At 50.8% G+C, this 10,228-nt stretch overlaps 1 protein-coding gene across 5 annotated transcripts in view; it reads left to right on the top strand.

Moving 5' to 3' along the window:
• Window positions 1-21: 21 nt before the first annotated feature.
• The window catches only part of AGBL5 (ATP/GTP binding protein-like 5), a 16,815-nt gene continuing 6,608 nt past the window's right edge, over window positions 22-10,228 (top strand). For 3 of the 5 annotated variants that reach the window (XM_005874878.2, XM_014546644.1, XM_014546643.1), the window contains exons 1-11: window positions 23-269; window positions 886-1,146; window positions 1,368-1,539; window positions 1,895-2,058; window positions 2,694-2,871; window positions 3,149-3,327; window positions 3,740-4,196; window positions 4,915-5,084; window positions 5,413-5,548; window positions 6,178-6,380; window positions 6,973-7,187. In XM_005874878.2, the coding sequence (XP_005874940.1) occupies window positions 932-1,146; window positions 1,368-1,539; window positions 1,895-2,058; window positions 2,694-2,871; window positions 3,149-3,327; window positions 3,740-4,196; window positions 4,915-5,084; window positions 5,413-5,548; window positions 6,178-6,380; window positions 6,973-7,187 (2,089 nt within the window). In that variant the 5' untranslated portion in view covers window positions 23-269; window positions 886-931. Of the gene's footprint in view, window positions 270-348; window positions 525-885; window positions 1,147-1,367; window positions 1,540-1,894; window positions 2,059-2,693; window positions 2,872-3,148; window positions 3,328-3,739; window positions 4,197-4,914; window positions 5,085-5,412; window positions 5,549-6,177; window positions 6,381-6,972; window positions 7,188-10,228 lie in introns of those variants that run through there. The other 2 variants (XM_014546642.1, XM_014546641.1) reach the window with 2 other exon arrangements.

Below are 10,228 nucleotides of genomic sequence, written 5' to 3'. Positions count from 1 at the left end.
TTCCCGGCCCCGCCCGCCCTCTACCGGAGTCGGTGGTGCCCCATTCCTGCCTCCAGCCCCACCCCGCCCAGGGCAGTCCCGGTCCTTCAGGGTCCAGGGTGGTGAAGCCGCCTCCGCCCCCAGTGGGGCTCTACCGGCCACTTTTTAGGGGTGCTCACAGCACCCATTATTCACCCGAAACTCCCAGAGTAGCGGGACTGCGGGGCTTGCGGGGCTGAGGAGGGTGGAAACGGACCGCGCCCCAGGTGGACTTGAGCTGCAGCCTCTAGGTGAGCGAGCGGCTTCTGCCCAGTGCCCGGTGGCTTGGCAGAGGCCTCACGTTTCTAGTTTTCTTCCATGATAGGCAAAGGGCCATGACAAACGGGACGAGCCGGCCCTGGCAGGGCTCGGGGAGCCACACGGAGAGCCTGGCCAGTGCCTGCGAGGGCAGAGGAGTGGAGAGGAGACAGGACCTGCCCACGGCAACTTAGAAACTTGGTTCTTTCCGCTCTGCCTTGCTGGCGAGTGGGGGCCCCTCTTTCCAGGTGGCCATGTGTATCCGGGCTGGGTTTGGGCAGTCCGACCCCTCTGATTATATTCTCTAATCCTTGGGCTGCGAAGAAGCTTCGAGTTTAGTATTTCGTAGTATTTCCCAACCTAGTTAAGTCGCCCTGTAGTAAAATGGAGTCCTTTAGGTCAGTTGTAACCTCAGTGTGGGGCAGGATGCTGCTGCTGCTTGGCCTTGGCTGGAAGGCCACTCCTGTCTTTTCTGGCAGGGAGAGAGCCTCTCACTTCGCAGGGCACTCCCTCAGAGTAGCGCTCATTTATCTGGAGATACCCCCTTCCCCCAAAAAATTGTTGTCCTTTCCCCTCGCTCTCCCTAACCCGACCCCCCTTTTTCTTCAGCTCTCAGGGCCAGAGCGGAGCAGGAGGATGCTTTCCCGGCCCCGCCATGGAGCTGCGCTGTGGGGGACTGCTGTTCAGTTCTCGATTTGATTCGGGGAACCTCGCCCATGTGGAGAAAGTGGAGTCTGTGTCCAGTGATGGGGAGGGAGTGGCAGGGGGCGCCTTACCCCCCACCAGCAGCACTGCCTCTTCCCCTGACTATGAGTTCAACGTGTGGACCCGACCAGACTGTGCTGAAACAGAATATGAGAATGGGAACAGGTGAGAGGATAGTGGAGGGTGGAAGGAAGAAAAGAGGGGCGACGTCCCTGTCCCCAGGCCCGTGCTCGGTTAGCCCTTTGACTTGCAGTTCATACCAGCACACTGTCCTTCCTTCTCTCCCTACCCCTCCTTCCTCCCTCTCTCCCCCTTGCTACCCTCCCACATGTCCCCTCTCCTACCCTCTCGATACAATGACCGGCCTCTCCTACTCTGGCCTTCAGGTCATGGTTTTACTTCAGTGTCCGGGGAGGATCGCCAGGGAAACTCATCAAGATCAATATTATGAACATGAACAAGCAAAGCAAGCTGTATTCCCAGGGCATGGCCCCCTTTGTGCGCACACTGCCCAGCCGGCCACGCTGGGAACGCATTCGAGACCGGCCTACCTTTGAGGTAAGTTTATCACGAGGCAGAAAGGAAGACCTGGGTGCTAAAAGCAGAGGAGGGAAAGGAAGAGGAGTTACCCTTGATACTGAGCACTTGGCAGGCAGGACACCAGGTTTTGGTACCTGCTTTCCCTGCAGCGCTAGCAGGAGTCCCAGAGAAGCCCCTGCCTCACGGAGCCCCCAGGAAGCTGATGGTCATGTGGAAAGTCTCAAAGGGACTTTGTGTGTGTGTGTTGGTAAATGTGATGGGAGGGAAGCTGGTAAATGTGATGAGGGCGTGAGGTCAGTCCCTGGTGACTCCACTAGGGCCTTAGTTCTGACAGCGATGGCATGTTGCCCCTCCCTCTTCCTCTGCTCCTCAGATGACAGAAACGCAGTTTGTGTTGTCCTTTGTTCACCGTTTCGTAGAGGGCCGTGGGGCCACCACCTTCTTCGCCTTCTGCTACCCCTTCTCCTACAGTGACTGCCAGGATTTGCTAAACCAGCTAGACCAGCGCTTTCTGGAGAACCACCCTACCCATAGCAGGTGCCAACCCCATTCTTACTCCTGCCGCACAGTCCTGGACCACACAGCACCTCTGCTACCTCTGGGACTTGCCCTAAGACCCTGAACCAAAACTTCATCAGTTCTTTTCTCGGTACAGAATGTGGGATTTGGGGTACCTTTGGCAAATATATTACTGTGTGACCTTGATCTCAGCATACCACCACCTACACTCCACTCACCCCCCTGTGCAGTTGAAGCCCTTAATACCCCAGCTCCCCAAGGGCGGGGGGAAAAAAATGAGACATATGTAATACTCTTTGTAATACTTTAAGCAATAAAACAATTAAAAAAAAATACCCCAGCTCCCATCAGTTATCCAGAATTTAGTCAGCACACCTTTTTTTTTCTGTCCCAACAGAGGGCAGCTCTTTGTGCAAAATAATCTATCCTAGGGAGCCAACAACTGGGGGAAAAACAAGTTGATCCTGTCCTGTACTCTGCATTCAGGCAATGCAGACCCACCCAAATCCTCAGCCTGTAACACTATGAGGGACTGTAAGGTCCCCAAGACAGGGTGAAGTACCAGATCCTACAAATCCTGGGCTCCTGACAAGGCCCACCTCTTGCTAGGACTTTAGGGACTTCTAATGGCTTAATGATTTGTATCCCTACAGCCCTGTGGATACCATCTATTACCACCGGGAGATCCTTTGCTATTCTCTGGATGGACTTCGTGTAGATCTGCTAACGATCAGTTCCTACCATGGGCTTCAAGAAGATCGAGAGCCCCGTCTAGAGCAGCTATTTCCTGATATCAGCACCCCCCGACCATTCCGTTTCACAGGCAAGAGGGTGAGTGGGAATAGTATAAAGACAAGACCTTGACCATTCCTAGTGCAGGCACTGTTGATAGCTTACAGTCACGTTATCGCGGGGCCTCTTCATCACAGGCTCAGCCTGCATTCTGAGGCAAGGGCGACAGCTCCCACTCCACTTACAGACTCAGCCAGCTGGAAATCCAGTGGCTCTTCATTCCTGCCTCATCCCCTTCCCCACAGCCCCACCCTGATACTGGTCCAGTAGAACTATAGTGTAACTGACCTAATGGCTGCTCTCTTCTCCATATCAGATATTCTTCTTGAGCAGTCGGGTGCACCCTGGAGAGACTCCATCTAGCTTTGTCTTCAATGGCTTTTTGGACTTCATCCTTCGACCTGATGATCCCCGGGCCCAAACCCTACGTCGCCTCTTTGTCTTTAAGCTGATCCCCATGTTGAACCCTGATGGTGTGGTCCGGGGCCACTACCGGTAAGAAGCCTCCCTGATCTCTGGGGGGTCTTCCGGTCCCCCGTATGCCCTACAGCTCAGTGAGACACTATCATCTACCTCTTCCTGCATTCCCAACCCTCTGGCACCCTAATAAGGGTGAGCCCATCTAATCGTCCAGTGACCTGAGAAGGAAAGGGATCCCATCCCCTAGCACTCTCTGGAAGGAGCAGAGCTAGCATACCTGCAGGTCCACCTGGGAGCTGTCCTCAGGTGTCTGTGCAGGAGTGACAGCAGATTAAGGAGAGCACCTATCCTCAGTTCTTTCTTTCCTGATGCAACTTCAGCCTCTCCTTTTACAAGTCAGTCTCCCATAGTCTCTTTTCATCTACTCTAGTGTCTGTCTTGCTGGTCCAGCCCTCTAGACCCTGCTTCAGCCCTTGTTCTCCTACAGCACAGACTCGCGTGGAGTGAACCTGAACCGTCAGTACCTGAAGCCTGATGCAGTCCTGCATCCAGCCATCTACGGGGCTAAAGCTGTGCTTCTCTACCACCATGTGCACTCCCGTCTGAACTCCCAGAATCCCTCTGCACAACAGCACAGTCCTCGTCTCTGCCCTGATACCCCCCTTTCTGACCTTGAGAAAGCCAGCAATCTCCACATTGAAGCTCACCTTGGGCACTCATGCGATGGGGATAACCCTGAGTCCTGGACAGAGACTGAGCTTGCAGAACAGAAGGCCAGCAGTGTGTGGATTATGCCACCAGGGTCCACTGAGGCTGAGCAGCCAGCCCCCGACACCATCCCCCCCAAAGAGAGTGGTGTTGCTTACTATGTGGACCTGCACGGACATGCTTCCAAAAGGGGCTGCTTCATGTATGGAAACAGCTTCAGTGATGAGACCACCCAGGTAGGAATCCACAGAATGTCATGTGAGTGTGGGAGGGGTTGCAGGTTAGGACAGAAAGGTTGGGCCATGAACAGAGGGAAGGTGACCTTCTGTCAGGTCAGGAAAGCCTGTGGCTGCAAAAGGTAGACTACTGCCCTAGCAGGTTTGGCTCAGTGGATAGAGCGTCGGCCTGCGGCCTGAAGGGTCCTGGGTTGGATTCCGGTCAAGGGCACATGCCCAGGTTGCCCACTCGATCCCCAATAGGGCATGTGCAGGAGGCAACCGATCAGTGATTCTCATCATTGATGTTTTTCTCCCTCTCCCTCTTCCTTCCTCTCTGAAATCAATAAGAATATATTAAACACACACACACACAAAGTGGACTACTTCCAAGGGTGGACTACAGCTTCAAAAGGCCAAGAAGGAATGACACTGGGGCCTGTTACATCATGACCCTAAAAGAGGCTCAAACTGTTGGCATCATAGTCTTTTCTAGAATTGGGGAAACCAGGGGGAAAGGAAAATTTTGCATTATTGAAGAGCAAAATCTAAGAGCTTAAAAAGGTAGAACGGTACCTTTCCAACAGCTGGAGATAATGTTAAGCATCCCGTGAGAATTCAAGGAACGCTGTCTGATGGTTGTGAAGGTATCTTCGTCACGTGGCCCCATGCTTGCCATGTCTTCCTTGCCCTCAGGCTTGCTTTCTGTCTCTGAGTTGCCTTTTTCCTCCCCAAACAGGTGGAAAATATGCTTTATCCAAAGCTCATCTCCTTGAACTCAGCCCACTTCGACTTCCAGGGCTGCAATTTCTCAGAGAAGAACATGTATGCCCGAGACCGCAGAGATGGCCAGTCTAAGGAGGGAAGCGGCCGGGTTGCAATCCACAAAGCCTCAGGGATCATCCACAGGTTGGGTGGAAACTGGGATACGGTAGATGAAATAGCTTCCCTAAAGAAAGCAATACTCGGGGTTTGCAGGGCAGGGGCGGCCCAAGTCTTCTGAAAAGGCAAGCTCATAGTTAGCATTATTGGCTTTAGTCTGGGAGTCTATCTTTTTGGGACTTCTTGTGTATGTGATAGAGTGCCGAGGTCTGTTGCTGGTGGCTAGGAATTAGGACTTTCTATTTGTGTCCATTTTTTCCCCAAGTAATTACCTTCTTAGATTACTAGGCTGTCCCCCATAGTTCTGTCCTGATTCTGTCCAGGCAGGACATTGATGAAGGTCTCTGTGTCTTAGCTACACACTTGAATGCAACTACAACACTGGACGCTCAGTAAACAGCATCCCTGCCGCCTGCCATGACAACGGGCGTGCCAGCCCCCCACCCCCGCCGGCTTTCCCCTCCAGATACACTGTGGAGTTGTTTGAGCAGGTATGAATATAGGGGTAAGTGGGGGACAGGAGAACCTCAAAGTCTGGGAAGGCCTTCTCTCCTGCTGCCTGACTCTAAGCTCCTCTGATGAGAGTCTCACCACTGGCTCTTTTCCTCAGTTAATAGGAGTAGGCCTCTGACTGTAATAGTGTTGAGAGGATGAATGGGCTCTATTTCTGACCCCAGCACCACAGAGAATCCCCTCGCACATCTAAGTCAGATTCTTTGCCTCTGAGCTTGTCTTCCTTATATTGGGTTAGTTCACCCCTGGGCTAAAAGCCCGTGTGCTGTGATCTTGATGATCCCTGGTGTCTTAGGGCACAAGAGGAGTAGGAAGGGCTGTTGGTTATAGAAGAGATCAAAGCGCCTTCTGCTGGAAGAAACCCTTCCTGGTGCAGCCAGAAAGCACACCTGCCCCAACTCATGATGGATGAGGGCCCCAAATGAACAACAGTTTAGGGAGCAGCTCTAAATACACTATCAGTAAACGGCCTGGCACAAAGATTAGAGTCCCCCATTGAACAAATCTGAGGTCTGGCCTCCCCTTCCACTGTGCTGTGCACCCCACCCCAACACAGCAGCCTTGGTTGGAAGACCAAGACACTGAGCCAAAGTGGACTCCCCCACAGGTGGGACGAGCTATGGCCATTGCAGCTCTGGACATGGCAGAATGCAATCCGTGGCCCCGGATCGTGCTGTCCGAGCACAGCAGCCTCACGAACCTCCGAGCCTGGATGCTAAAACACGTGCGTAGCACTCGAGGCCCGAGCAGCACTGTGAACATGGGTGTCAACAAGAAGAGAGGCTCTCGAACTCTACCCAAAACTAACAAGTAAGACCAGCAGGATGGAAGGGAGAGAGTATGAGAGTGAAATAGGGCTCTAAACGGGGAATTCCCAGGGGTCTGTGTCCCTTTCCTACTTCTAAGAGGACCACACGGTAAATATTTTCAGGGAAAATTAAAATGAGTAGCATCAGCTCATTTTTTGAGAATGGATCCTCTTCCTTTTTACCTGGAGCTACATGCTTCCTAGGTATCTGGGAATCAGAGCCCTGCACAAAGTCAAATATAATTGGGGTGGGGGCAGGGCTCAGCTTCCAGTGGTTGTAACTGGTTGAGGGGTCCAAAAGCCAGCACCAAGGCAACGGGAGGAATTTACACTCGTTTAAGATGCCCAGGGATGGCCCTTTCGGCTCCTGATGTATTTTCTGCAGGAGCATGTGTGTGAACAAGAGCTCTAGGCATTCTGAGATCAGCTGGTATGCCCCAGTCAGACAGTAAAAGAATTCCTCCCTTTTCCCTTTGAATGAGTCCCTATGCGTTTTCACCCCAGAGGTGAAGTTTTACTGGGCATCGACCCTGGGGAAAGACTTGGGACACAACCTCCCTGGATCATGGTTGACTGGCATCTGCTTCTTTACAGTGGATTGCCTGTTTCCTGCTCTGAAAATACCTTGAGCCGCGTGCGAAGTTTTAGCACTGGCACAAGTGCTGGCAGTAGCCTCAGCAGCCAACAAAACTCTCCACAGATGAAGAACTCCCCCAGCTTTCCTTTTCATGGCAGTCGGTCTGCAGGGCTGCCGGGCCTGGGCTCTAGCACCCAAAAGGTCAACCATCGGGTGCTGGGCCCCGTGAGAGGTAAGCTAGTCTGGGAGCCCCTGCAACAGGTGTTTAGTTGTTTGGGGCATTGTTGGGGGAAGTGAGAGCTTGAAGATATACACTTGGACTGGGACCAAGGAAGCGAATCAATAAAATTAGTTCATAGCAGAATTTGCAGCCTCTCCTGTGACCTGGTGTTCCCTGCGGCATGAGCTCCAAGCGGTATTTGTGGCAGAGGCGGTGTGCTGGGTGGCTGTGCTTCAGCACGTCGGGAGGCAGGGGAGTTTGTAAGAATGAAACGCCAGCTGAAGCAGGGCCACACAGACATGGAGCCTCCACTTCAAGGACAGTGTCAAGCTGCCTTGTTGGAGGCAGTGTCAGGAATGCCCTCAGTCCAAATTGCGGCACTGTGAAATGATGGAGAATCCTACCCAAGGTCCCATGAGCTGAAATCATTCCTGGCTTCAGAGCCTATTCAGAAAGTTATCAGAAGGATTCTAACGTTTCCAAAGAAAAATGGCCTGCAGACAGATTCTGTTGTAGGCACACCAAGCAGCAGTCTAGCCCCTTCCAGCAGTGGTCACAGTTGCTCAGCTCTGCATCAGTACCCCTAGTTTGGCCTGATGAGACCCTGCCTGATAAGACAAGAGATTCTGGGTCAAAATGTTTATCAGAAGCAGCTGGGCCTGGAGGGAAAAAGGGGAAAGTACTGCGGAGCCATTTCTCGGAGTGGCCAGGCTGTGGTGGGGAGGCTGGTGCAGAGCCACTTCTGGAAGTGCACTAAACCGCAGATACATTGTATGTGGCTTCCGGGCTACAGAAGTCTTGCCAGAGTATGGAGGCTTATAAGCTGGAACTAAGCTTTGCTGGTCTCCAAGCCACACTCAACCTTGTTAGCATTTCCCTGCTATTCAGCTTGCATCAAAGCTTTGGTGCAGACCAGAAACATGCACTGGGTCGTTGCTGTGAGCATCTGACTGCCCTAGTTTGAGTAGCCAGAGGAGAGCAATGGTCCTTCCCAGCTTTGACCAGTATCATGTTCGATCTCTGACATGCATCATCGTTACCTCTGCTTATATTCCAAGTCCCCTTCTTTTGAGATTCTATCTTCATTGAAAAGGGCACTTTTGTATACTGTGTTTGAAGGGGAGTATTAAAGTAATAAAATGCCTTATATTTAAATAACATTAAACAGTGAACAAAATAGTATCACATATATATTTCATTTAACACTGATGAGGTCTGTGTGGAATGGATGGTGTTTCTATTTTTCTGATGAGGAAACTAAGGCTGTTTAAGGGTGACTTATCCAAAATTGCACAGCTGTTTAGTGGCAGTTATTCACACATGTTTTTTCATGCCCCAGTATACTTGAGTTTCCCATCTTTCTTCTAATTTCTTTTCCTCTTAACTCATAGTTCCTAGGAAGGAATATCAGCATTATAAATTCTCCTTCCCTTTCTACAAAAGGGACATAGTAAAGAGCCTATTCTAGGTCCTCACAGGAGGATTCTCAGCCATTTCAAACATCCTCCCTGACCCCTCCCATGCAGAGTGCTGTATTGAACTTCTTGAGGAAGGGACAAGAACTGGGTTTCTCAGTCAGTACAAAGTAATTTTTAGTTGGCTGATTTGAAACTTAATAGGGACACAGGACAGTAAACACAACATAAAAGCACACACACATTATAAACATGCAGGGAACTTGGGGAGCCACTGTCATAGGTAAACAAGAGGGTAATTAGCCAAAGAATGTTTAGTTGAGAAGTGGTTTTGAAGAATGAGTGTTGGTATATGGTTTGACAAAAACATTCCAGAGATGAGAATGATGGCCAGACCAGGGCTGCTGCGTAGAGAGGACAAAGAGCAAGTGTACTAGCTGGCTCCAAGGGCCAGACCTTTCACCGTGGGCGTCAGGTGAAGAGAGGTGGGAGGAAGAAGGACGTCTTGAAAACAAAGATGTGTTCATGAGACATAGGTGCTGCTTCTGAAAATGGTGGGAATAAAAGACTGAGGTTAAGAGAGCTGTCTGAACTGTGTACATCGGCAGGGCAGGGGACGTGGGTCCTTAGAGTGGGTTATGCATGAGAAGACTAGCGCCTGTACCAGGTCTAGAGAATTAGAAACAGTGGTAGGCCTCAGTGATGGTGGAGAGAGCTTCAGGGCTATAAGCTAAAGAAAAAAATCATGGTGGCACAGAAATGGTTGGAAGAAAAGGTGATGAGTTTATCTATATGGAGATGCCCTGCAAGCAGAAAAAGGGCCAAACTGTAGAAAAGGTGACATCCGGGTCGGGTCTAGGAGTCATCCACATACAGGCGCAGGTAAAACCAAGTGAGACACTATGTCCCCCCAGGTGAATGAGCTTAGCAGCAGAGAGAACTGGTTTGCGTAAAGAGACATCCCAGGGACTTGAGTAAATATTTGTAAGAACTACGAAACTATGTCTACAGTCAAGGGGTCAAGAAGAGGGTTGTTGCTAATACCAAACCAGGATACTATGAGCAGCTGAAAGGTCAGATTCCAGGAATCCTGCCTCCTATGTTCTCTTGGGCATTCACTGGAGCTGCAGTGTTTGCTGCTTCGTCTCTTAAAGTCCCTGGTGTGACTCGAGGATGGTAGACTGGCCCTGGCTTGGGACAGGGACCTGTGATGGACACACTTGGTTCTGAAACAGGAAGAACATGACCTGTATCTCTGAGATCTAACTATAAAGCAGCTATACTTTCCAAACCCAAAAAATGGGATTGTGATCTGACAGATTTTCTTTCACTTATGTAGTTATTTATAAGAAAATTTCCTCTAATGTATAAAAATTATATCACACTTAACTATACATTTAACTGGTGACTCTCCCTTATTGGCTAGAACAAAACATGAGATTGGGCTATCCAGGAAATTTCAGAAAAGATCCAGGCAACCCAGTCAGAAGCTTAAGGTAGAGGTTCAGGGAACTAGTCTGACAGATTCTGTCTTCAGGGGTGACATTTTAGAAGGCTAACGAGTAACCAGCTTGGGCTGCACAGGAGTGTTCCGGGGGCAGGAGGCCAGAAGAGCCTTCACTCCCAATGCCCTTGACC

This window comes from Myotis brandtii, unplaced genomic scaffold (genome assembly GCF_000412655.1).
Source record: "Myotis brandtii unplaced genomic scaffold, ASM41265v1 scaffold454, whole genome shotgun sequence".
Classification (NCBI taxonomy): Eukaryota; Metazoa; Chordata; class Mammalia; order Chiroptera; family Vespertilionidae; genus Myotis; species Myotis brandtii.
The sequence above is the reverse complement of the archived record's forward strand: the minus strand, read 5'-3'. Positions and strand labels throughout refer to the sequence as shown.